The sequence below is a fragment of the Brachyhypopomus gauderio genome, chromosome 10 (assembly GCF_052324685.1).
Source record: "Brachyhypopomus gauderio isolate BG-103 chromosome 10, BGAUD_0.2, whole genome shotgun sequence".
NCBI lineage: Eukaryota > Metazoa > Chordata > Actinopteri > Gymnotiformes > Hypopomidae > Brachyhypopomus > Brachyhypopomus gauderio.
Window position 1 is genome coordinate 2,979,373 of NC_135220.1, and position 27,864 is coordinate 3,007,236.

Here is a 27,864-nt window from a genome sequence, read left to right on the forward strand (position 1 = left end):
ACGACACTTCCTGCCCATCCCCCTTCAAACAAAACACAATCAAGCCGGCCGCACGTCACACGGCCTGGAGATGTGGACAGTCGATGTTTATGATTATGGGGACAAATTCATAACCGGACTGAGGCAGATTTGGAAAGAGTAGGAAGGGAGGGACCGAGAACAAGGCATTTCAATTTAGTCTAAAGAGCCTAACTGTCAGAGCGGGCTGTTAATCACAGGAACTCTACAGCAGGATTAAAGGGAGAGACAGAGGTGATGTAAAAGAAGGCTGAACACTGGAGGACTTTTATGGGGATTTCCATTTATTGGTTGTTTCTTAATTCCCTTCAGTTCAACAGAGGGACAGGTCATCATGTCAATAGAAGATTCTTAGACGATATTATGGTTTATCTTACAATTAAGACATATTATCTGTGTCACACAACAGACTTGTGTGAATGTGTGTTTGTTGACTAAGCTGCTTGGTGGTGTCTTGCTGTACTTTGGCTCGCCCGTGAGGAAAAGCTGCCATGTGTGTTAGGAGTTCTTCTCCAGGAAGGCCTTGCAACACCTGACACACTGTTCGTACACTTCCTCAAAGTCCTGCTCGCTGCCCTGCAAGACAAGAACAAGTTGTTTAAATGAAAGAACACACACACACGTGCGCAGACATGGGCGTACGGTGTATTCCTTCCATGGCATCTCCACGATGAGTTTTAAATCAGTAGAAGGCCCCAACCCCCCTCTCCATCCCTCACGGGACGGTTGTCGTGGATACCCGGAGCTGGACTGCCCAGTGTGTTTCTGCGGCAACGGTGGCAGAGGGAATTGGCCAATCAGCATCACTCCCTGAGGGGGAACACGAACTTCACTCTGAGCTTCTGACATGATTCACCACTGTGGCCGATATACAAACCCAGATAGAAAGATGAGACGTTCACCTTCCCAAATCCTGACTACACTACCAGGAAAATGCATGCAGCACTGAAGTCTACTCTGATTGCACCCCCCCCCCCCCCCCCCCCCAAAATAAAATACCTCAACTGCAAAGATGAGTGTGTCTGTCAAAAATATTTGAATATGTTGTTAATGTGTAGCTGTCTTTAGTTGTTTAGCCATGAATGCAGTGTGAACTTGGCTTCACATGACATTCTCACACAGTAAATGGTTAGCCTGAGAGCAGTTCAAGCATCCTGGCCTGAATTGCCACAATAACAGGTCTTAGTTACAAGTAAGAGTGGTGAGACCACATATAACTGTTATTAAAGTCCATCAGGGTGTCTCCCTCTGAGGAGAGAGAACTGTTCTTATAGGGGACTTGATTACATGTTCCTTTTGGATACTGGCCTGAGCATTTCGGCGACAACCTCTAGATTTGCAAGTTGTCCTTCTAAACATATAGGAAACTACAGTTTACCTCAAAATTATTTCTTTCACCATTCAGACTGCTGTATAATTGCTGGCTCTCCTCGCAAATCACCTTCAAGTGTGGCGACATCACTCACATTAATGTTGTCCCTAAACCTCCCTCACCAACTGGATTACATGAAACTGGGATCTCAATCCAGGAGCCCTGAAGCCTGTTTGGGAGTAGCTTCACTTGGTAAGCTCTTGGTTGACATGTCCACTTTCTCTTCTCTGTGAAAATCATTAAGAAAGAAAAAAATCCGGAAATCCAGTTTTTCAAGACAACGTTTCCGTGTTAATTTCATCTCCCCAAGTTTTGTATTTAAGTGCATCCATTTTACCCATAATGCATCTACCAGTCTGTTTCTTCAAGAGATGTTACCAAGAGTCACATTCATATAAGAAAAATTAACACACTTAAACCAAACGTGAACACGACAAACGTGCCACATCTCACCATATCTGCATGGGATAACGACGAGCCGTTTTCTTTCAGAAGTCTGTTTTAGCTTTGCCAGACTCCTTGTTTCTGTGAGCAACAGCGTTCAGGTCAAGTGTGAAGTGCTTTGGTGGTTTAGATTCTGCTGGCTTTCTGTGTTTTATTTTCCTCCTAAGCAACATATTTTGTTGTGTTTACACCACATGCACCAAGGACAGTGGAACAGAAAAGCCGTTTGCCATGTGTCCCCAGGACTGATTCCATTGTGGCTCAAGTGAAGGCAAATTAACCCCACCAACCTCACCGCGTCATCCTGCGAGTGAGTGCTTAATCATCACTGGACAGTTATTGTTAGCAATCACCATATCTTCTGAACTCTGTGGTGTGGAATGTATGTACAAATAAAGGGTACAATTTCTTGGGTTCTGAATTTCTGAATGTGGAGAAACAAAAGTTGGTTTTCTAGATGTAATTCCACCTTGGTGTGACTCTTCCGGTGTCTATTTCTCTTTTTGCCATTCCATACATGTATATCTTCATACTGCTCTGGTTCACTCTCTCCTGATTCTCTCAGGTTCTGGAATAAGAGATGTTCTCGTGGCTGCCAGGAAGGTCCTTGTGTAGTTCAGCATTCATATTGTCTGCGTGAGACGCCGGCCCGGGTGAGACGCCGGCCCGCGTGAGACGCCAACCGGGACACATTTCTGCTCCATGCACCCAATGGAGCAGAATCTAAGAACACCTCACATGTTCCGGTCCTCATCTTGCGGGCTATTTCCCCAGACCGAGCTGGACAGATGATGTGATTTACGCACTGTTATTACCACAGGGCATGAAACCAAACAGTTTGCCTGCAATCCCACGCCACATTCCTGAAGTTCCTCCCACTTCAAGCATGCACGCACACACACTCACACACACCTTCCCTTTCTCTCCTGACATTTAAGTGTCTGACAGAGGATCTTATCCACAGTGGCTTACGGTACATGCTGATCTATCCCAGAGTGGTCAGATCACTGAGTACACGAGAGCACTTACATTTTTGTCTCCATACCACAGGACATGTAGGCATTTGTGCCGAAACCTGCGATCACATCGAACTGGACGTGACACTCACTGGGGCCTTGAGATTTGCCCTCCAGAAAGTCGCGCGGGAATCCGGGCGTATAAAGGGATTCCTGTGGAATGAGCCAGTTTGTCCACAAGCCAATGCATCTCACACTAGCACGACCTTCCCAGAAATGAGCTCAGTCTCGCATGAGTTGAGAAACGTTTTAGAGAACACCTAACAGCTAACCTATGGAACCTTTACTCAAACACACACACACACACACACCAAAGAATCCAAGGTTGGAGAGCTAACTGGAGAGCTACACAACAGCCAACCCTCTGTGGATCTCCGGATGTAATATGCTTTAATATTGTTCCATGTCTTATGTGAAGCACTTTGAGAAGTGCTATACACTTCTTGCCTTGTTGCCTTGGCCAACAAGTAAAAGCAGGCATTTCCATGAAGGTAACTGGTGGGGGAAATGTTTCCATGAAGGTAACTGGTGGGGGAAATGTTTCCATAAAGGTAACTGGTGGGGGAAATGTTTCCATAAAGGTAACTGGTGGGGCAAATGTTTCCATAAAGGTAACTGGTGGGGGAAATGTTTCCATGAAGGTAACTGGTGGGGGTATTTGGCCACAAGAGATGGCAGGGTACCATGATATGATAACTGTTTCATGGTAAAGGCCCAGTCTGGGCACAAGAGGCTCGTCAAGTGCTCACTATAATTAGGTGGAAGTCAACAATGCATGTGAGAGATGAATATTATTGGAAGTGCCCTAGAGCAGCGATTGGAAAGAGCTCAGGTCTTGGCTAAACACCAAATAGTAGAATATACATGTCAAGGTCGAGAGAGACAGAGAGGACAAGAGAGAGCGAGTGACAGAGGGTAAGAAAGAGTGAGAGTGAGTGAAAAAGTCAGACAGATAGAGGTGACAGGAGAGTGAGAGAAAGCAAGAAAATGAGTGTGTGTGCACGTGCATACGTATAGACTTACATAGTACGGGTCATTGATGATCAGCTGCTGTTGAGGGTCATATGAACCAAGGAGCTCAATCTTGGATTTACAGCTCTTGACAGCATTCGCTTTCCTCTTCAGATCTCTGTAACAAAAAAAAAACAAACAAACAAAAAAACAACCACATGGCACCCTATTCAAGAGCCGAGTGAGCTTAGGGCCGTGGGGAGCGGTCCCTCTGGGCCAGGAGCACAGGCCTTCACGCACTGCGCCGAGTTAGGGTGCTGTTATGGGCCACTCTTCTCACTCTGCTCAGACGAGGGCTGTAGGGTGATGGAACGGAGCCCTGGGCCCAGACCACACCTGCACAACCTCCCCAGCCTGCCGAGAAAGTCCCTGCACTCATCAGTCTGAGCTGTGTTAAATAAAGTGCAGACTTTTTAAGGTGACAAGTTTACATTATCGATATCGAGTCAAAGGCCATGAAACAGCAGAGGACGAAGAGTGAGGATGAAGAGTGATGCAGATCCTCCCTCACTAGTGACAGAGATAAATCAACAGTCTGCTTCTCCATCTCATGCCCCATATTCACTCACTCACTCACACTTGCTGTCGGCCGCACACAGCCCAGCCCAGGCCAGGACCAGGCGTTCTGAGATCTTCCCATCCCTCCCTTCTCCTCATCAACTATGAGTCTAAGGCAGGGAAAGGCTGTGCGCATGTTCTACAGATCTACTAAATGAAGTGCGGCTTTACGTTCCCCGAGCCGGAGCCTCCAGCTCGAGCCAGACGACCTCTGCTGCCCTTGCTTCTCCAATGTCACATGACAGCTCATAACGTGCACGAAGAATTATGACACAGAAAAGCCAGTTATCATCCATGCGCGCTGAAACTGGGCTCAGATGTTTGCTGAAGAGCACTCTTCCAATCCAAGAGTCTTTCACACAACTTCCATAAACAGATAACAACCCCCACCCCCCAAAAAAACCCACAATCATTAAAATCATGAAAACATTAAAACTTCACATACCTCAGATTGCTCTCATCCATACACAGGATATACTCAAATGACATAAAATCGTCCTTTGTCACCTAAAAGAATAAAGGGAGAGAGAGAATGATTGAGAAGGAAATATGGCTATATTTACATCACCAACCCAACCTGAAATAACCCAAATCTGATTTGATATTTTTTCTTTTTTGCCTTAATGTGACTAAAATCTGATATTTTTTTAGGGCTGTAGATTTGAGCCAGTTTCATACATTCTTCGTACCAAAATGCGGTTCATATGTGAGCTAGAAGCATGTCCATTTCAAAGTTTTAATACCTCGCAAATATGACTTTTTTTTTTTGTTTTTAGTGATACAGATGAGCTGTGCAAAAACACATCAATATGGGCATTTGCACCATTTTATTTTTATTTTTATTTATTTGCACCATTATAAAATTTATTTTATAGACAGATAAAGGTCACTTGCAATTATGAATGTAAACAGTCAAGATATGCAAAAAAATATGAACGTGAACACAGGCTTCATTTAACTTTTAATGATGAGCATCAACCCAAAAAGCCAAAGGCCCACCTGCTCCTCCACCTCTCCCCCACCTCCTCCTCCACCTCTCCCCCACCTCCTCCTCCACCTCTCCTCCACCTGCTCCTCCACCTCTCCCCCACCTGCTCCTCCACCTCTCCCCCACTTGCTCCTCCACCTCTCCTCCACCTCCTCCTCCACCTCTCCCCCACCTGCTCCTCCTCCACCTCTCCCCCACCTGCTCCTCCTCCACCTCTCCCCCACCTGCTCCTCCACCTCTCCCCCACTTGCTCCTCCTCCACCTCCCCCACCTGCTCCTCCACCTCTCCCCCACCTGCTCCTCCACCTCTCCCCACCTGCTCCTCCACCTCTCCCCCACCTGCTCCCCCACCTCTCCCCCACCTGCTCCTCCACCTCTCCTCCACCTGCTCCTCCACCTCTCCCCCACCTCCTCCTCCACCTCTCCCCCACCTCTCCCCCACCTGCTCCTCCTCCACCTCTCCCCCACCTGCTCCTCCACCTGTTCCTCCACCTCTCCCCCACCTGCTCCTCCTTCACCTCCCCCCACCTGCTCCTCCACCTCTCCCCCACTTGCTCCTCCACCTCTCCTCCACCTGCTCCCCCACCTCTCCCCCACCTGCTCCTCCTCCACCTCTCCCCCACCTGCTCCTCCACCTGCTCCTCCACCTCTCCCCCACCTGCTCCTCCTCCACCTCTCCCCCACTTGCTCCTCCACCTCTCCTCCACCTGCTCCTCCACCTCTCCCCCACCTGCTCCTCCTCCACCTCCCCCCACTTGCTCCTCCACCTCTCCCCCACCTGCTCCTCCACCTCTCCCCCACCTGCTCCTCCACCTCTCCCCCACCTGCTCCTCCACATCTCCCCCACCTCTCCCCACACACTCCTCCACATCTTTGCAGGTGTTTCGCTGAGTGAGCCCACCGTTCTGACTCTCACTTGGCACATGTAGTTATGAAATGGATCAAAGCACATTTGTGTCTGTGCGTTTGTGTGCATGTTCTGAGCTACTCTGGACATTATTCACGTGTGACAACAGAACAAAGGGTCAGCCATGATGTGAATGTTTCATTTCACTGAGAAAAAGAAAGAATAGCAGGGAACTTAGCAGCAATTGCAAAGAAAAAGGCCACACAGAGAGGGCCAGATCAAGCCCCATTCTTCTGCACTAGAGAGAAAATTATTTCATTAGAGTCTGCTGATGTACATTCCTGAGGGTGTTTGTGGGTGTTTGTGTGTGTTTGGGACACAGTCGGTTTCAGCATCATTTCAAATCTCCGTGGCCTATCAGAATGGAGTGAGTGACAGCCTGTAATACTGGAAAGAGTGTGAAGATGAAGGATTTCACCAGATCAGACCCAACCCAGAGGTGGGTATAAGACTTGCTCACAGGGCGTCTTCACCTCTGACTGAGGACTCAAATATATGGACTGACTATTGGTAGGTAATGCTGTACCCTGTTTCATTACTGCATTATAATATGGGGTTCAGATATTTCCATATTTACATATACAACAGAACATTAAGTCCAAAAAATGCTGACAACTCACACAAAGTACAATGCAACTACAGTACTGAAACAGATGTAGATATGATTCCGACTGCTGTTAACACCAGGCCTTCTACAAGCATCTGAAACTCTCCTGCACATGTAAAGTGTACTAGGGTCAGTGCAGGGGCAATAGCTTTCTGTTTAGTCAGTGTCTCAGAATACTTATGATCTAATGCAATAAAACAGCCAAAAGAACAAGTTCAGAACATTTCCTAAGAACGTACACCAGAGACGTTATCAATGGTTGAACAGACAACAGGGGCCAGAAAGGTGGACGCAAACATGGGTGTGTGAGCATGTAGCTTGTGAGAAAAAAACAGAGAACGAGACGGAAAATAAAAGCACACAATAAAAATGACGAGAGGCTCTGAGGCGTGCACCTCGCTTGTGTTTGATTTCATATAAAAGAAATGTAATGCCACTGCTTATAATGCCTTCAACAATATTAACATGAAGTTCAACAATGAACAAGTACACCCCAGTTTTGCGTCCTCAAACTCACACACACACACACACACACACAGGCACAGATAGCACTGGTGGGGCAGCAGGTACCTGTCGTGCCCTGTGATCTGTCTCAATGCCATGACTCCTGAGGCAGGCCAGACCCCGGGCATCCGGGAAGCTGCCTGGATTCCAGTCCGAGGTAGCAGCAGAGTCAATGAGCCACTGAAACACATACACACACTCAGTAGGGCTAGGGCAGGTGATGCCACCGTACCTGCCGAGCTACATGCCGCATGGGCACACCGTGGCTCCTCATGCAGGCCTGGCCACGGTAGTCAGGTGGGTTGCCAATCTCATATGTGGAGGTGGCTGCGCTGTCTATCCTCCACTACACAGACACACACACACACACACACAGTGGGAAAGAAAATGGTAACGACACACCACAGCACACTACACACAACATCCAGGGGAGGCTGTCTGAAGGTGTTCTGTTTTCCGACACAATCACTGGTCTGAGAGCATAAACCAAAAACCTGTTGACATGATGCAATTTCATGCATTTCCATTATTCTTCAACTGGAAAACAAGTGATGTAAAGACAGGACCCTTTATTGGCTATTTACGAAGAGAGCTCTAAACAATATATACCAAATATGTAATAATTTTTGATTGGTCATTTGAACAGCACACAGTGTATAAACATGCCATTTATATATTAATGAAGGTTAGTTAATGGTATTTATATAAGGTGTGTTTCTAAACAGGGTAATCAAAACAGGTAATACAGGTAACATACGTTTTCAAAAAACGCGAGAACGCACGGGCCTTTATACAAGTGTCATCACTCACAGCAGCACTCACACTCTGAATGCAACATTTACCTGTGGACCACAGAAATGTGACTCACCTTCTCCAGGACTCCGCTGTCACTCGCCATCTTCCTAAAGACAGCCTCGGCGATAGGGGAGCGACAGATGTTCCCTGCGTGACAGATCAGTGAACACGGTCTTGGGCTTGGGCTGACTTAGACACGTGTGTGTATGTACGTGACCATGAGCGTTATGGGATCATTATAAGATCATTATATGGTCATATATCATTATAAGCACAGTATATTTCACAGACGCAGACAATGCTCAGAAAGTTCATTGTCAAGACGTAACATACTGTCAAACAGTAAAAACAGTCAAACTTATTTCATCTATGCTCAAAACTTCGTCATTATTACTTTCAGTTTCAAACACGCCATCACGCGGTTTTCTAACCGAGTAAGTTAACTATCTAACCAAGTTAACAGCTTCCGAAACAATGCACACTTATATGACTGAATATCATCAGTGGATAATACGTAATCTATATTTTACTATATAGGTTAAGTCAAACGCGATCGCTTAATAGAAATCATAGCGATCAAAGAAACAAAACGTTTCATTAGTAGTCTATCTAGCCTAGATCTTGATATATTTGATCGAGTGAAATTCAATTAATGAACTTGCTGGTGCCCGAGAGTCAGTTTTGGGGATTTGTTTGCTTGTTATTCGCTATTTAAAGAACACTGCTGTCGTCAATAGTTTAACATGTGTGCACAGCACGTCTGAGCCATATAACGATGTGACACTTCAGGCGTTTCTTACCGAGACACACGAACAAAACAGATGTTCCACCGGTGGCAGCCATGTTTGTCTGTCCTTGGGCCTTCCGTCGTCAGGGTCGCCTAAAACTGTGCCTGCATGCAATTCCGAGAGCATCTTTTTCGACAGGTACTGTGCAGGTATAGTACTACTTACGAAGCGGACGCTACAAAAACTCCCAAAAATACATCTAATAAATTTTTATATGTTGCCTTTGTAGACTTTAAATGGCGCTCTTCCAGATGGCCGATGCCATGATCCCTGGTGCATCATTACAGGGTCTACTGTCCAAAGCCATAAACGTAATTTGGTTCTCATTGACTGTAGATATCCAGATCCTGTAGATATTTATATTACAGAGTTGCTCTTAAACGCAAGTTAATAATTTATTCTAATGACACTTATATCCTTTAAAATAAACACAGAAATAAATACGTACAAACAAGTTACATAAAATAAAAAGAACAGTTACATAAAAATAAAAGAACATACAAATATGGTTGGCATGATAGAGCATGTTAGATGTGACTGTGTGTTGCTAGAACGGGGTGATATGGATACTACCTTTATGCATACGATATTTAGTTCCTTCATGTTTTGACCTGAAACAGCCTCATTGAGAGTTAAATCCTGTATGTGTCACCAAAGAAACATAACTTATTTGACCTTAAATCCTGGGAAATAAAGCAAATACTTGTATCAGCATCTTTTCACTAATGTAGTCTTTCAGTTTGAGGTTGCTTGATTACACTGTTAGCACCAGACGCTCAACGAGTCTTTCAAAGTTCACACCGATGCCATGCACAAACAGTTATGACAACCCAAATAAACAACCGGACAAGCGTGGCCTTCATACAGGAATGGTTACAGCCCACTGACTCATGGTTTGAAATTCTGCTCCTTGTCCAAGCCAGACGTGCAAGCATGTCAGATGTGCAATACACAGAGCAGTGCAGAGCCTCTCAGAATGCCTGCTTCAGACTTCACACCTTTCCTTCATGGACGTTCAGCCCAGAGTACTGGCAGCTCTGTATGTGGTTTTCATATGGCAATCATGTCTGTCTCGCTGTCGGTCTGCCTTTTTTGTGAGCTAAATAGCTCATTTGCATTTGTTAAGCTTTTATCTGTGAGATGACAATAACCCTAATCTTAACCCAAACCCTTTGCGCAGCTCCAAGATAAATAGCTGTCTTCTCTCATAATACCAACAGCTTAAGTTTGCAACACCCATATGAGGGCAAAAACATGCTCTTACATGTGTAAGAAATTAAGGGAACAATATGCATATGTCCTAACTAAGAATAGTAACATCATATTAATTAATTGGACTACTGGAGGTTTGCAAATGTGAGATTATAAAATGAAAGGTGTGGCAAACGTGTCTACTATAGTGGAATATAAAATACAGATATTATATATAGACACTCTTAAGATTCAGCAAAATAGCTCAATCTGACATTAATGACAGGTTATATCTACAGGCTGTTCAGTCCAACAATATTCTCTCGAGAGCAGTTATACACTTAACTGAAGTGCTTCGATAGTCTTGTGGAAAGCAATATCAATGTGTTCTTAAGAGTGTAATTTATTGCTAAAACAGATGGATAGGGTTTGTATCAACTTTCCTGAGCTGACTGATATATGGATCAGAGAGTGATGGAGGGTGTGACTGTAGGTTTCAAAGTAGGTCATGGTTTTGGCCAAATTTCAGTCACATTAAGCCTGCAGTTTATTCTGGATGGGGTTATGGAAGCTGTGATATGTAGAAGAACACGTCACAGGCTATACAAAGAGCCCTCCAGCCAGTGTGAGATATAAGGCCACCCATTGTGAATTCACAGTTCATATAAGTTTATGGTCATGATCAGCAGAGGGATATTTTTTTATATGTGTATACTTATATTTGTTTTACTGTCACCTGTCTGACATGGCAATGAGTCTAAATATAGGACCCTATATTGTTTTTATAGAAAATAAAAGATAGACTACATATGTGTACGTAAGACTGCTCACAAATGTGGGTTTAGGTGTTGCTTGGAGTTAGTGTGTGTGTGTGTGTGTGAGAGAGAGAGAGAGTCATGGAGCTTTTCAAACTTTTATCAGTATCAGATGCAAACATCTGGATTCCTAACAACGAAACACTAATGTGAAAGAGACACCAGACCATAATTTTGTCTTTCTGTTACAGCTGTACTATAACATATAATCCCCCGCCTGTTAGATATTTCAATACAACTGAATGTTATTCACAATACAAACAAAATAAATCAATTGTATTCTGACAACAAAATGAACAGAAATTGCTCTGGTTCCAAGGCTGTGGTGAGTAACCTTTCTATGAGCAACTGGCTCTATAATGGCATGTCTTACCACATGTGTGAGTTTGTTGTGCAACACATGATCCCCATTCAGGAGGCCGCATCAGGCACACACACACACACACACAAATGATTGAATTGCTATGAAACCAGAAAATAGTTTAATATTAAACAACACTTCACTCAATAAAGTGAAGACATTTGTGAATTAATGGATCAGGAATGCTTGTGCTTGACAGCACAAAAATTGCATGGAGAGAGAAAGATAAGGGAGAGCTTTTGGCTAATTTCAACCAAAGAGCCACAATCGCACAGCCTGAACACACAGAACGACACACTCCTCAGCCTGACTCATCCTCTGTGATGAATGTGAGCGTCACAACAATGGGGGCACATTTGAATGAATTAATAATCAAATCTTCCACAACATTTGGGGATTTGTGCTGTTTGTGGGAGGGAATCACTTCAGACAATAAAAGAACAGGTTAGAGGAAGATACTTATATTCAAATACATCTGTGGTACTTAGCAGGACCATGCAATTAAGTTTTGCGTCATGAAAACAAGCCACATAAACAAAGGTTTAACCCCACGTTAGAATACACACATGCAACAAGCATGGTCTAGCTCTCTTACATATAAGCACACACACACACACACACACACACACACACACACACACACACACACACACACACACACACACACACACACACAAGATATGCATTAGCTTACTGCCATCTACTGGTCCAGTCGTCCTAGATTATTTGCACTGTACTGTTTATACACTTCTTCATTTCTGGCATTGATATTTTTGTTGAAAATACTTAGATATTATAGTGACAAATAGTACGTTAGAGGTCTTAAATCTGTAATCTTTGATGGATTCTGACTACCCCACTAAGCAGCAGGTTAAGAACGGACTCAAATACCCAATAGTAAATATATCAAGAGTAACAAAATACAGATGTCAAAACATTTATTTAATGGCAATAAATGCTATTTGTAATGATATCTTTGCAATATGTATGAGAAGTTAACCAAACCAAAAAAACAAAAAACAAAAAACCTGCTTGGATTAGAAGATAAAAGCTGTGGGACTGAATGTGATGGACTGAATGTGATCGTTTGGGGTCTCAGGAAATGTCACCATCACACCATTCTTCCTGTTCCCTGTGGAATACGTATATGGTGTGGCATGCAGAGAAGCCCTCTCTCTTACAGGTGTGACCTTGCACACTGCTCATCTTCCAGTAAGTATTGGCCAAAGTCAAAGTTAAGCAATTATAAGTACCAAAAAAATCATTATTTTTTTTTCCATTAGTTCTTAGTTTTCATTAGAAATGTCCCTTAGGAAATAAAACTGTGTTTTAAAAAGGCACATTTTAAATAAAAACCTATTAAACTCAGTTACTTTGTTTAATTAAATTATAATGATCATTTTTATTACGGTGTGTAGCCGGAGGCATCATGTTAGAACAAGCAGTGAAGTCAGGTGGCAGTGAAGTGTCTTTACCTTCCATTAGTGAAGTTACACACAAGAAGCGACACAACAGAAAAGCAGTCTCTTAACCTGAAGCAGTCTCTTAACCTGAAGCAGTCTCTTAATACTGTACACACTTTACATACAATATCTTAATAAAAAAAACACTAAGTGAATCATTACAATGATATAATGAAAATCCGAAGGACATAATTATATCATTAATTAACTTTTTCTGTTAAAATAAACCTAGCATCACATCAACCACATAGCTGCAGCTCCTCCACCATCTCAAAGTTGTTCCTTACATCACACACGAAGAGTAACTGGACTGTATCATCACAGCTACACATATATAGATTAGTAACTGGGCTGTATCACCACAGCTCCACGTATAAACATCAGCAACTGGGCTGTATCATAACAGCTCTCGTCCAGAGCCTAGAAAAAAAGTAAATATCTGCTTTTTTTGCAGCTGAATGTCCAAATTCACCTTGATCCATTTTGTTGCTGTTTGCCTGAAGAGGGATACATTTGCAAACACTTCCTTTTTCTCAGGACAAATTAGCACTGCAAAGACCACTAACGTCCTTGGACAAACTCCCCCATCAGAGAATGTTTAACTGTTTCTTGCAAGGTTGTGGCACGGTACAGACCAAAGGTTTGGACACACCTTCTCATTCAAGGAGTTTTCTGTATTTTCATGACTATGACAATTGTAGATTCACACTGAAGGCATCAAAGCTATTAATTAACACATGTGGAATTATATACTTAACAAAAAAGTATGATACAACTGAAAATATGTATCATATTTTCGGTTCTTCAAAGTAGCCACCTTTTGCTTTGATTACTGCTTCGCACACTCTTAGCATTCTCTTGATGAGCTTCAAGATGTAGTCACCTGAAATGGTTTTCACTTCACAGATGTGCCCTGTCAGGTTTAATAAGTGGAATTTCTTGCCTTTTAAATGGGGTTGGGACCATAAGTTGTGTTGTGCAGAAGTCAGGTGGATACACAGCCGATCAGTCCTACTGAATAGACTGTTAGAATTTGTATTATGGCAAGAAAAAAGCAGCTAAGTAAAGGAAAACAAGTGGCCATTATTACTTAAAGAAATGAAGGTCAGTCAGTCCGAAAAATTGGGAAAACTTTGAAAGCGTCCCCAAGTTGCAAAACCCATCAAGCGTTACAAACGAACTGGCTCACATGAGGACCGCCCCAAGAAACGAAGATGAAGTCACTTCTGCTGCGGAGGACAAGTTCATCTGAGTCACCAGCCTCAGAAATCGCAGGTTAACAGCAGCTCAGATTAGAGATCAGGTCAATGCCACACAGCAGACACATCTCTAGAACAACTGTTAAGAGGACACTGTGTGCAGCAGGCCTTCATGGTAAAATAGCTGCTAGGAAACCACTGCTAAGGACGGGCAACGAGCAGAACAGACTTGTTTGGGCTAATGAACACATGGAATGGACATTAGACCAGTGGAAATCTGTGCTTTGGTCTGGTGAGTCCAAATTTGAGATCTTTGGTTCCAACCACCGTGTCTTTGTGTGACACAGAAAAGGTGAACGGATGGACTTTACATGCCTGGTTGCCACCGTCAAGCATGGAGGAGGAGGAGGAGGAGGAGGAGGAGGTGTGGGGTGTTTTGCTGGTGACTCTTTTATTCAAAATTGAAGGCCTATTGAACCAGCATGGCTACCACAAAATCTTGCAGCGGCACGCTATTCTATCCGGTTTGCGTTTAGTTGGACCACAATTTATTTTTCAACAGAACAATGACCCCCAACACACCTCAGTCATCCTCTGATCTTCCAAGATTCTGTTAAATAACCCAGTCAAAAACTCCGCTGCTGTCTCTCCCAAACATTTCCATGCCTCCACTGGAATATCATCCGGTCCAACTACCTTACCACACTTCATTCTCTGAATTGCAGCCCTTACTTCCTCCTTGCTCACCTGGGGCACTTCCTGATTCACAACCTCTACCTCTTCTAACCTTCTTTCAATTTCATTCTCTTGACTCATCAGTTCCTCAAAATACTCCTTCCACCTTCCCAAGACACTCTCCTCACCAAACAACACACTTCCATCTTTATCCTTTATCAGAAAAAAATTAAAAAAGAATTAACCAGACATTTAAATCCTGTGAGTTACAGCGATTATAACTTAGTTCATTGAACACTCTAGTTTTGTCCTAACTGTGACCCTCGGGGGTCGGCGAAGGACGAGACACAGGCTGTTTCTCAATTCAGGGGCTGCAGCCCACGAAGTGCGCATTTGTAGGCTGGTTACGTCACTGCGCCGCGACGAGGCTGTCCCAATTCGTGGACTCCTTCTTATGCGGCCGACGAATGTAGCCTTCAAAACCCCGAAAACGAAGGATGCATCTGAGTATCCTTCGCGTCCCACCATATCCCAAGATTCATTGCTCTATGAACAATAAACAGGCGGAGTCTAGTGTACGGGCCGAAGAATTCGTTTTTAAATGTCGGTATTTTTTAAATATGGACATTTATACTGCAATGAGATGCTAAATAACATGCCAGTTATTAATGATATTGCAGGTAAACATGTGCTTTGAGTATTTACTAAACGTTTATACGTAAAAGTAACGTAAAAGTAACGTTTATAAAAATACATTGAATTTTGTTATGAAGTTATACTTCCCGTCAAACGTGAATACATGTTCAACGCATTTTCTTTTAGGCATTTGTGGGTGATGTGATATTTGTCGGACAGCTCGCTAACATGTATGTAACGTATGAAACGGGGCAGAGCGTGGTCACGCAAACATACGTCTTGCGAAGACTAGACTGTCTCATTTAACAGCCGTGAGATGCAGCCTACCCGGCCTTCGAAGTGTGTGGCCACCGTGGGCTGTGGTCTACGCGGTCTACGTAGGCTGCAGCCCCTGAATTGAGAAACAGCCACAGAATCCTGCCTTTTTGACTTACGTCACTTTTAATCATACAATGATTGCGCAATAGCGCACGGATAACAAACACACAGCAACGTGTAGACTTTAGACAACGACGAGCACAGGACACTGCGCGAGCGCACATTAAATAGACAGACCACATTAGCCCCATGTGATTACGAGACGATTCACAGGTGAGACACATTATTCACACAACAAAGCTATCACCACGAAGTTCCGAAAACGCAGACAGAGCACGTGGACAACGTTTACACACGCCCAAAAGGGAGGGGCCGGGGTCCTCAACGTGACACTAACTAGATATTTAGACATAATACTGCCGTGATACTGCGAAGTCATGTGGTCAGAGGTAGAGGTCTGCGCGGGACTGCTTTTTTAATCCCGCTCCCGCTTGTTTTAGACCCGCTCCCGCCAAAAACTCGCTTGTTTTAATCCCGCTCCCGCCCGCACCTGCTTGTTTTAATCCCGCTCCCGCCCGCACCGGCCAAAAAATCGCTTGTTTTAATCCCGCACCCGCCCACCACATACACATTTCTGTCGCCCCCGCCCGCAATCCTAATATGAATTGAATTAATTAGATTTAGTACTTGAAATTTTCTTATGTATTTATTAAAACAGCAATATAGCGATTGATCGCGCTGTCCCATTTCTTATCACAGTCCAAACACATCCCGTTAGATGACGTACACCAACACTTTCTGACATGTATCACAACAAGCCGATTTCCATCTCCATTAATTACAATGGAATATGACTTCCATACATCAGACTTTCCTGTAGTTGGCTTAATTGTGGTGTATTCGCCTGTTTTAATAGAATTTTCCACAGCTGAAACTGGTTGACCGTCTAGAGCAGGGGTCGGCAACCTATGGCACGCGTGCCACCATTGGCACACCGAGGCATAGTCACTGGCACGCGACACGCTGGACCAGCATCAGCAAAAATATATATTTTAATATAAATTATTGTATTAATGGATTATACTTTCGCGAGTGACCGTAGCGCGCGACTCCGCACGCACACCTCGCGCGAACGGCGGAGGCGTTTAAACTTGGCGATCGATCGCGATATAATACTTTTTGTGTCGATTTACACCTCCCCCCCTCCTCGGTCAACAATTTAAACTCGCCGCCATAGTGGCACACTCATTGACTGGACATGTTAAAGTTGGCACTCCATGTCTCAAAGGTTGCCGACCCCTGGTCTACAGTTTCTGCCATTTCTGTATCAAAATGACAAAATGACGCACACTTCATGTTCACTTGATCGGTTGCTTAGCCAATATTTTTAATTAGTTTATTGCTTACTTACTGAATGATTAGTTGTTTTCGTCCTGTTCCTTATGCATGGAAATCATTGCGTTGTTATTATTATAATTTTCTAGACTATTAATTTGCGGGATTTTTCTACATGTATATGTGGTCCCGCTCCCGCATCGCCTGGACTAATTCAACTCCCGCTCCCGCCAATAACAATTAAATTCTGTCCCGCGCCGCAAGATATTCTGTCGGGTCCCGGGATTACCGCGGGAGTGCAGACCTCTAGTCAGAGGTGAACTTCGGTATAGCCAGTGTGTTTTTTTACTTAAAATATTTAACAGCCTTGAGTCAGTGTCTTTGGTAATAGATAATGATGTGCCGTTTGCTGTGATGGATAATTTTAAAGTCTAGCTCTTATTTATGCATAGAAACATAAATCGCGAATATCATCTGTAGCGTCTTTACGATCGGGCCAACGAGGACAGTTAATTCGGCACAACAACTGCAGTCAGAGACCCGGATGTGGCCCGCGGACCGGCGCGTCAGTCCCTCCTCCAGTGGTGCGCGAGCGGCGTGGCCAAAGCGCGAGCGGCGTGGCCAAAGCGCGAGCGGCGTGGCCAAAGCGCGAGCGGCGTGGCCAAAGCGCGAGCGGCGAGCGGCGTGGCCAAAGCGCGAGCGGCGTGGCCAAAGCGCGAGCGGCGTGGCCAAAGCGCGAGCCCGCGCAGGCAGCGCTTCCCTCCTCAATGTGCAGCAGCGGATGATGAAACATACGGGCTTAAATGCTTTGAGTGATTAGGGGGAAATTTGCAACAGGTGACACGGGCGTGTCAATAGGAGGAACAGTGAGCGAGAGAGTGACAAGGGGCGTGTGTGTGTGTGTGTCCCTTGGCCTGTGGGCCCGGCTCACCGTGACATACAGCTTAGATTACTTATTTAAATACGTTTCACATGTGTCAATAAACTGTGTGTGATTTTACTTTTGTACTTAAGATGAATAATAAAAATTCATTAAAAAATTAAATAAATCTTAGAAACAACTAATATTATTAGGCTCCATAAAGTTGAGGATAGTGACCTTACAGCGCAAGAATGCTAGGTGTCAAATATCGAATTTCCTGTTACTTCACAAGAACTCGCCCAGTGGGAGGAGTGATGTAGTGAACAGGTACACGCGTGCTTGGTCCAGTGCTGGGTTACTGAAACGTGTTGCAACAGGGCTACCTCTCCCAGTACAAACTTCCGAGTACTTTGTAATATTTCTGTCGTCTTGATAGTGCTTTCATTGGTTTTTTGTGTTTTTGACTACATTTGTACAGTGTAGTCTACGGCAAGTGATCTGTAAGGATTTTTATAAAGCTAAGGAAATGTTGGGGGCATCACGTATCCTGGAAAAGGGTCCCGATTACCTGAGGAAGCAGATGGAGCTGGAGAGCGAGGCAAAGGGGCGCGTGAGCGCAGTGGAGAGGCTCGCGGCCACTAAACCAAAATACGTCAAAAGCCAGCAGATGGTCAACCCAATGCAACAGTCGGTGGTCGGTTCTGCATCGGTGAGTGGGCCTTCCAACCGGAATGAACAGGTTACTAGTAAATCGGGCTCAGATACTGTGAATGAAGAGTCGACCAAGGTAGAGATTGTGAAGCGAAACAGCTCCAAGAAACGACCCGACTCGCTATTACTGTACCGACAAAAGGGCGAGAGAGACTCGCCAGGGGGGAATAACAAAAGGAATCTAAACAAAAGGATATTACTCAACTCCCTGAAAGAGAAACCACTACTGGCACATTGTAAGGAATCCACCTCGGAGCAGAACACCACCAAAGACAGTTTAGGCCTACCTGTAGCGGCAGGTAAGGGCCAAGGAAACGATGCACGGCTGCAGCCAACTCCGTTCAGGTTGGGGGTGGACGGCGATCACCTGCCACGCGCGTGCCGATCTGGTCCAACGAGCGCGAGGAACGAGTCTGAGCGCGAGACCCGGAGAGGGGTGGCACGCTCGCACTCCGATATTAGTTCTCGATACTCCAAAAATTTCGCCGACTTTGACGCCTTTTTTAAGTATTGCGGCCTCGAGGAGGACGTCATCGATTCTGTGGGCAAGGACAACTTCTCTTTGTACTCGGAGGAATTTTGCGCCAAGATTCGCAGTGTCAGCACGGCGACATCGGACGACGGATGTTCACGATCCAGCGGCGACAGCGACCAGAAGGAAGAGCCGCCAGAGAAACCTCGCCAGGGGTCTTCAGTCATAGAGCGGAACGCTCGTATTATTAAATGGTTGTACAGCTGCAGAAATGCCACCGAGTCGGGGAAAGTATTACGAGAACTGGATTAGTTCTACTCATTAAAAATTCATCACAGATGCTTCTTTAGCGGTCAGGTCTAAACATTTTGCCTTGATTTGGAGACCTCTTGTCATTTGATGTCATTCTGAGGTCATGTTCCCACTAATGAGCGTCGGTGTCTGAAAATTATGCCCATGTCTTTATAATGTCGGGCCTTATAAATGTCATTAATTGAACATGTCTTAAAGTTTCACCTGCCACACAGTAGGTAACACTGCCTGTCAGGAGGGGGATGGAGAGTCGATTATGTATCCCCGTTTTCAAAAGTAAGACCAAGAACAGTGTTTGCTTTTACATTGCGTAATAATTGCCAAGGAAGGGAGAGACAAGCCCATGTCTCACCCACAAGACCCAATAGTAGGTACAACGGTCACTCGTTTGCTTATTATGTGAATCTTTTTGGGGTTTAATTTTTGAATGCAGAGTTGCTATAAAATTTGCTGCTGAGTTCTATTGTACTGAATAAGTGCATAACATTTTATATAAGATATTTTAGGTCATTTACTCGGAGATGAAACAATTAGAATATATTACAGGCTGCTAAGACCCATTTCTTATGACCCAATGTGTTCCACCTTTATTTACAGCATGAAAAGGATTCATTTTAATTTGTCACTGACACAAAGAACGATGCTCAGGCCCACGGACGTAATGGGGGGGGGGGGGGGGGGGGTGTGTGCATGTCCCCTGCACTTTTTCAAAAGCCGGTTTTGGTAAACCCCGCGCCCCAGTTCTCAAGCCATTTGTGCCCCCCCACCTATGAAATCTAAATTTCGTCCATGCTCAGGCCTGCTTCTATGACATCTGCTCTAGGACAAAACCTTTCCACTCAGAGTTTTGTCATCTGGCCACAGGGAGGCCAAAGGCATAAGAGTACATTACATATACACATACACTATCTAGACCTCATGCTGATTTGACAATCCAGTTTTCAGTTGGTGTTGACATTATTTTTGACTGATTTTTAAAAAAGAGGCACAATACACGGCAGCCAATCAGAACAGAGCTCATATGTTTTATATCTCATACAGGCGCAGTAATAGAAACAACCTGTTTAATTGTAAGCGATAAGGTATACAAAGCCAAACAAATACAAATTTGTTTCTGGAATACAAAGCCACACATATCAAGAAAAAATAAAATGAAAAAAAATGCAGGATATGGGGCCAGATCTTCACAAAACCAGTAAATGTTCACATGTTCACAAAACCAGTAAAAGAATAGTGTAGTTTCTGTGTTTGAACAGCTTGCGGGAATGTGAAGATTAATAACTCTTGTTTTTATTGTGCCTTTTGGTGAGGCATGTCGCATCAACTTCACAATGTATTTTCCAAGTCTGTTCAACTTCTACAAGTTTATGGTGTAAATATAAATCAAACGATTTGATACTACAATGTGAGTGTTTTATGAATTAGGTTAGAACTTAATTTCTATTTATTTAAATGTTTTTTTCATTCACTCTTTAATGAGCAATTACATTTTTTAAACATTTATTTTGTGTTGTATGCATATAATCATTTATTTTACATCTGATATAACTGGAAATGGAATAAACGTCATTGCCCAATTGGCTGGGGATTTTTCTCACCTCATGTGCAAGGATAAGATGCAGAATGCGAACACATAACATAAATAAATTCACCACGACGGTCATACAAAATAGAATAGGACGCGTCATAAAACGTTAAACCCATCTGGTTTATCTACTAATAATAATGGTCGGGCAACCTGCCCCATGTTGCGTGAAAGCATAACCTGCACTGGAGTTGATTGACACAAATGCAGCTATATTCAGAAACATATTTCCTCCTCATATTTCAATGACGTAACTAATGGTTCTCTGGCTTAGGGCAGGAGCCTATAGGCATTCGTGATTTGGCGAACAGAGTAATGAATTAGTTAATAATTATAACTAATTAAATTAAACAATCGGGACAGCCAACTCCGTGTTCCTCTGCTTCAAAATGCAACAGTATAGTCAGTGACTACTAGTGTTTATTTTTCAGTCTATATTATCTCAAAATATAATGATTTTGTCCGCCAAAATGTTATTTTCCCCGACTATTCTCATGCTATTTAATTCCCTTCCCCCTCGAAAAATCAAAACACTGGAACATGTGCGGAATTCTTCGTCACGTGTAGGAAACCGTTTAAAGAAAACACAGCGGTGGAACTGCTAATGATCGACAGCCTCAAGAGCCAATCGGCAAGGGAGTTCCGGGTAGCAACAAAACAAAAACAAACATAACCGCCAATCACGAAGCGTACAGGGGCGTTCCACATTCCGCCATACTGACTGTTTACTTCCGTCAATATACGAGACAAGCGGAACATTCTCGCCACACAAACAAAGGAATCGCGGTAAGGAAAGTTTGTCACGCAAAATTCGTCAAGGCCAATTCATTGTTATTCTGAAAACAAAGTCCCACTTGTAGAGGGTTCAGTTGTCTTCGCTTCTGAGCCGTTGTATAGCAATATCTTTGGCAAGCTCGGCGTTTAGTAGGTGATGATTAGCTGGCCGTCACCCGTTTGAAGGGACACATCACGGGGCTTTTGCTCGACCTGGCAACACAGTCCGCTGCTTTGGCTTTGCATAAAGTGATGAGACGGGCTGTATTGCACAGCACCAACGCTAGCTGATTCATTTAAGGTGCTGTGTTGGCTGGATATATCACAGCAGTTCGTCAAACGGTGTCGGCTGTTGTGTTGAACACTTAGAACATGCCGTTCTTGGGCCAAGACTGGAGGTCTCCTGGATGGAGTTGGATCAAGACCGAGGACGGATGGAAGCCCTTCGAATTTTTCGGCCATGACATGCGGGACAACAATAAAGAACTTGATTTGGATGAGTGAGTATCCTGCTTTTTAGTGCTGCTGGTTGTCTGGAGGACAAATGACAGTAATACGTTTGAAGCTGGATACATTTGGGGGATCTGTGTAATATTGTTATTACTACAAGGACTGATAATTCCTTACAAAGAACAATGTAGCTTCTCATTAGAGAGGGACGAAAACGTACTACAGTTAAACCCACAAAGAAGGAAGTGTGTGAAGCAAATTGGCTTTGTTTACATATATAGATTCAGTGTGTACAAAATTGAGTATGAAAAAGTTAACACCCTATAATTATAGCTCAGTTTGGCCATTGAGCCATGGAAATGAGAGTAAGGTGTGTTTTGTGTGTTTTGTTCTATAAGAGTGTACACACAGACACATGCACACTCACAGGAAGTGAGTAGGACAGGGTCTTGTCTATATTTAACAACCTCTATAGATGGGTTTTTATTTGTCCCCATGGAGAGATTGGTTTTCAGCCACAGACTGTATATACAGTTTGTGTTCGCAGCATGGTGACAAGGCATTTCATCACAACCTCACGGGGTCGATAGTCAAACTTATACCTATTTAATTAAAGGACACCTATTCTTATTGCACAAATGGATACCCTTTCCTATTGCGCGCGCACACACACACACACACACACACACACACACACACACACACAACATTTTTTCGTTACACACTTCATCAGACTCTGCAGTTAACAGGTAAAAACTGGAAAGAGATTGAAGACCAAATCATTCAAAGTTTGAGCATCTTAGTGATAAAAGTGTCTCACGCAAGTCCAAACAAGTGTTGATGTAACAGCTTTACAAATGTATATCAGCTCACGGCAGCTTTTCAGAAACCCTTATACAGGGCTTTGAAGATCAAGCTGAAGCAGGCAGGACCGTGGAAATACTGCGTGAAGAGGAAACCTCGAGGGGAACTCGGACTGAAATGAGGAACTCTGCCTCCTGTAGGCAGCACAAGATAGCAGAATTACCCTCACATGGGAACTTTACATGAGTGGCAGTGCCAGGGAGCTTGATGACCTCACTGAACATCTTGCATTTATTTCTGTTCATCCACTGTGTTTTTTTTAGGCTGGACAATGAAAACAAAGAGAACCTGTATGTAGGGGACGTGTGTGAGGTAGTTGCCAAGAAAAGGAAGAAGGACTATGTCAACAACAACACAAAATCGCAATGTAAGTATAAGCAGTGTAACGAGCAGTGTAACGAGCAGTTATTCTTGAACTGCACGAAGCCAAATCTAAACAATAACATGTCAAGTCTGATGTGAAACACGATATCGTAAGTGTATGCTGCGACAGAATAAGAGAGTGTCACCATTTATGGTAGAACATTTTTATCCTGCAAAAGCATGCAGACATACTGATCTTTTAAATTAGCATCCCTTGATGAAAACTAAAAGTTCTCTGTTTGCTGATTAAATGAGATACTTCATATATCAAATGACAAAATGATCTCAAAATAATGGTCAGATATTATAGACCATAATCTATACTTGTAAGGATTACACAAAAGCTAGTGTTCAGTTGGGCTGTGTCAAATCGCAACTGCAATGTTAAGCAAATGGATGATGGAACAAAACCTTTGTGTTTAGTTTTGTACAGGGAGAGATGGATCTATGTTCAGAAAGAGAGTACAAGAGAGGTGAGCAATCATTGCTAATCATCAGATGTCTCCAAACCTTTGAGGTCAACAGCATGCATGAACGCGTCGGATGCGTTTGATTCAGTACGTGTGTGTGTGTGTGTGCGCTTGCAGAGACATGGCTACTGTACGCTGGGTGAGGCCTTTAACAGGTTGGACTTTTCCAGTGCCATCCAAGACGTGCGCAGGTTCAACTATGTGGTCAAAGTAAGATGGTGTTCTTTGTTTTTAAACAATAAAACAATACTATAATTCTCTCAGAGATTGGCGGAGTGCAGTTTGTCTCCATGTCATCTCTGTCCTTTCGCTGTCTCATTTCTCTTTCTCTCTCTCTCTCTCTCTGTCTCTCTCTCTCTGTCTCTCTCTCTCTCGCCCTCTACATCTCTCACCAGCTCCTGCACCTAATTGCAAAGTCTCAGCTGACATCTTTGAGTGGAGCTGCTCAAAAAAACTACTTCAACGTGCTGGAGAAGATTGTGAGAAAGGGTGAGGTTCCTGCGGGGCTGCCCTCCTGATCCCAGCCTCGGATTTGCTCCTGAATGCATGCTTGAAGGAACGTCAGCTGTTGGCAGGTGAATGTGAATAAAGCCTTTCTTTTCTTAGTCCTGGAGGATCATCAGAACCCACGGGTGATCAAAGCCTTGCTGCAGGACCTCAGCTCCGTGCTGTGCATTCTCATCCGCGAGGTCGGCAAGTCCGTGCTCGTTGGCAACATCAACATCTGGGTCAGTCGCCTGGAAACCATTCTCAGTTGGCAACAACAGCTCAACAATTTGCAGATCCCCAAGGTACTAAGTGTGTGGCTGTGCGTCCATGGGGCATGGGTGCATGTGTGTGTCTGGGTTGGGGGAAGATTTGGGTGTGTGTGCGTTAGATGTAAAATTAACTCCTTCTTGACTGTTGACTTGATGAAATCACCTGGCATGTCTAAGCGTGGTTTTTGGATCAATAAAGCAATTTATATTCTCGATGAATACTTGAAACATTGTTTTAATGAGAACACCATTTTCATTTCCAGCAAGTCTCCAATGGCATGACCCTGAGCGACCTTCCTGTACACATGCAGAACAACATTCTGTACAAATTTAGTGATGCCTGTGACATCATCAACTTGGGTCAGGCCACACCCACACTGCACGTGCTCAGTGAGGACCGGCAGCTGTGGAAGAAGCTGTGTCAGTTTCACTTTGCTGAGAAGCAGGTGAGATGGGGGTGGGGGGAGGGATGCAGGGTTATGTTATTATTTAAACATGGAGGGCTTTGTTGTAGTTCTTTCTAAATCCACAAGAGAGCAGCATAGATGCTCTGTCCACTGCAGCCTCTGTAACTCTGAGTCAAAAGAGTAAGGCAGAGGTCCTCAGTTGTGGCCCGGTGCCGTCGGCTATTCCAAGTTTTTGTCGTGTTTCAGTTCTTCGTTCACCTCGGTAAGGAATTCACTTGACAGCAGGGTCCTTGATTACCTAGTGTATGTAGTGTAGTGGAATGGCGTGTAGGGGGGGATGTGGGGGTCCTGTGGCATAGTGAGTTTAGTGACACTGAGGGTCCCATGTCTGTGCAGTTTTGCAGACACTTGGTTCTGTCGGAGAAGGGCCATGTGGACTGGAAGCTGATGTTCTTCACCCTGCAGAGGTACTACCCAAAGAAGGAGCAGTACGGCGACACGCTCCACTTCTGCAAACACTGCAGCATTCTCTTCTGGAAGGTAACCGCCACAGGGCCCGAACTGTCTGAACACTCGCCCTTTAACATGTGGGACCGTGTTCAGCATCGAGAAGAGCCTCGAGCAGAGTGATTACAGTAGCAGTGCTGTCCACTGTAACCTGAGTGTCTTCTTTAAGCTCTGACTGCCCCCTTCTACTCTGCTCCTGCTTCCTCTTCCTGTCCCACCCCCCCCCCCCCCCCCCCCCCCCTCCGCCTCCTCCTCCTGCAGGACAGACACCTGGCTTTGTTCTTTAAGGTACACACTGAGTCTTCAGCCATCCTGTGTGTGTGTGTGTGTGTGTGTGTGTGTGTGTGTGTGTGTGTGTGTGTGTGTGTGTGTGTGTGTGTGTGTGTGTGTGTGTGTGTGTGTGTGTGTGTGTGTATTTCATTTTGTTTTGCTCTGATCATTCTCTCAGTTTCCCCTTCCCTCTGTCTCCTTCTGTTCCGATCATGTTGTCAGTCCTCTTCTCATCCCCTGGTCTCTAATAATAGCTTTTTTCTTTTTTTTTTTTAAATTGCACTTCAACCCAACCTCTCCCTCTTTTCTTTATTCTGAGACTGAATCGTGTTCACCATCATGTTCTCAACCTTTTGCTCCTAACTGAACCTTGTTCGACCGCAGGCTGTCTCTGGTTTCTGTGTCTCACAGTATTCTAGTTTCCCTTCTTTAGTGCTCTCACTGTCTGTCTTCGTGTCTGTCTCCCAGGACTCGGGACATCCCTGCACGGCCGACGACCCCGACAGCTGCCTCACACCCGTCTCCCCCCAGCGCTTCATAGACCTCTTCAAGTTCTGAAGCTCCGGAACGTTCTCTGAGCTTCACGGACACCTGCACGGCTCTGGATTCGTCACTCACAGAACCCCCGCCCATGAATGACTCCGTAAACCTACTACGCCATCATTCCCGACTCTGATGTTGTTTGTCTGACTCCTCTCTCTCTCCTCTGGACCACTGCCTCCTCCTCTCCCCCCATTAGTCGGAGCTGGGCTGTTTAATGATGGGTGCTGTGTGCCAGAGCATGAACTCTCCCACTTTCTATTGCCCTTAGTTTAAAAGACTCACGTCTATGCCGCACCCACAATGCCACCACCTAAACTTTTAAGGGCTGTTTTAGAAAGATGTCATGGTGTTTCGTGTTTTATGGTGATTAGTGTTTTATTGTGGTGTTTTCTCGTTTCTCGTTTTCTCTTTGGAGCGGCGAGCTCGCCATGGTGTTCGGAACCGGTCTGTGGGAGGGAGGGGTGTGTATATATATCGGTGGGCGAGAGGCGGAGACTAAAAAGACTGCATGCTACAGGGGGGGAACATGAGACGGTCTGCCACGGTCGGCCCCTTCTGTTTTCACTGTCATATTGAAGTGAATGCACGTGGAAGTAGTGTGCGTTAGTGTTTACGTCGGACGTCGTTTTGTCGTGCCGTGTGTGTGTGATGTGGCGACACTAAAACGGACACTTGCACTGCAAAGATGGTGACTTTTTAAGATGCACTTTTCTCAAATCAGTTGCAAAGACAAAAGAAAAAAAATATGTACGCATTACTATTTATGGAAAAAAATGTATTTTATATCCTTTCTCTTGACTTTGTAAAATGTCTTTATTATTCCACAAAACTGTGTTTAATGAATGAGCTTGGCCTATAAGAAATATGGATCTTCATGGTACTAATAAGGGTTTTGCTAGAAAAATGGAAACCTGCAATGATTAAACCTTTTGTGGGGAAAACGAGCTCTTTGTAAATCTAATCTTACATTAGCCAGAGACAGAAATCCTATTCCCATATCAGAGCACAGGGTCACAGTGTGCTTTTCCTGGAAGCGTGTGGCCCTGTTCAGCTGAGTGGTTTCCACACTCTGACCCACCAACTCAACTCATCACTTAATTATCGGGACTGTCCTCCAGTGTATGGGGTGTGTAATACTACATTGTGGTGGCAGGGTGTTTAACCTAATTTTTTTAAGTCACGTTTCTTGATGTAGTATGGTGTTTGGTTGTGGAGGGGGGCAGCACTTTGTTACATGCTCTGCTTAGTCAAAGCTTTTAGGCCACCGATCATCTTTAAAGATGCTGTTGTTCTTGCTGTGGTTTGGAACTTGCAGTGAATTGACCCTGAATGGCAATGATGGTGCACTTTTCCCACATGTCCAGCAGGGTCGATGTGTTCACATATTACAGTCATCATTCACCCTGGCCTAGGCTCCACCCCCACCCCAAAGGATTATTTTTGTATGTCAGCTGAGCAGGATAATATCAGCCCACTTACAAGCAGTTCTGCTTAAAAAAGCCTTGTTTATTCATT

The 27,864-nt window shown here is 44.3% G+C and overlaps 3 protein-coding genes across 5 annotated transcripts; 2 read left to right on the forward strand and 1 right to left on the reverse strand.

Moving 5' to 3' along the window:
* Positions 1–281: 281 nt before the first annotated feature.
* On the reverse strand, positions 282–18,999 carry acp1 (acid phosphatase 1). Of its 2 annotated transcripts, none has more exons than XM_077018729.1 (7): positions 18,862–18,999; positions 9,021–9,112; positions 8,294–8,367; positions 7,492–7,605; positions 4,865–4,926; positions 3,874–3,979; positions 282–594 (listed from the first exon to the last, which is right to left on the reverse strand). In XM_077018729.1, exons 2-7 carry the CDS (start codon positions 9,061–9,063, stop codon positions 517–519), a joined length of 477 nt encoding a protein of 158 aa, XP_076874844.1. In that variant the 5' UTR covers positions 9,064–9,112; positions 18,862–18,999; the 3' UTR covers positions 282–516. The 2 variants fall into 2 exon arrangements, with proteins under 2 accessions (XP_076874844.1, XP_076874845.1); XM_077018730.1 differs by lacking the exon at positions 7,492–7,605 and adding an exon at positions 7,658–7,771.
* On the forward strand, positions 17,761–20,935 carry fam110c (family with sequence similarity 110 member C). Its single transcript, XM_077018728.1, has one exon. The coding sequence runs from the start codon at positions 18,390–18,392 to the stop codon at positions 19,356–19,358; it is 969 nt and encodes a 322-aa protein (XP_076874843.1). The 5' UTR covers positions 17,761–18,389; the 3' UTR covers positions 19,359–20,935.
* Positions 20,936–21,573: 638 nt separating this feature from the next.
* Positions 21,574–26,469, forward strand: fbxo25 (F-box protein 25). Of its 2 annotated transcripts, XM_077018731.1 has the most exons (11): positions 21,574–21,729; positions 22,087–22,217; positions 23,295–23,398; positions 23,818–23,867; positions 23,982–24,074; positions 24,260–24,353; positions 24,471–24,655; positions 24,886–25,068; positions 25,426–25,569; positions 25,798–25,824; positions 26,275–26,469. In XM_077018731.1, the coding sequence occupies exons 2-11, from the start codon at positions 22,090–22,092 to the stop codon at positions 26,362–26,364; spliced, it is 1,098 nt and encodes a 365-aa protein (XP_076874846.1). In that variant the 5' UTR covers positions 21,574–21,729; positions 22,087–22,089; the 3' UTR covers positions 26,365–26,469. The 2 variants fall into 2 exon arrangements, with proteins under 2 accessions (XP_076874846.1, XP_076874848.1); XM_077018733.1 differs by lacking the exon at positions 25,798–25,824.
* Positions 26,470–27,864: the final 1,395 nt, after the last annotated feature.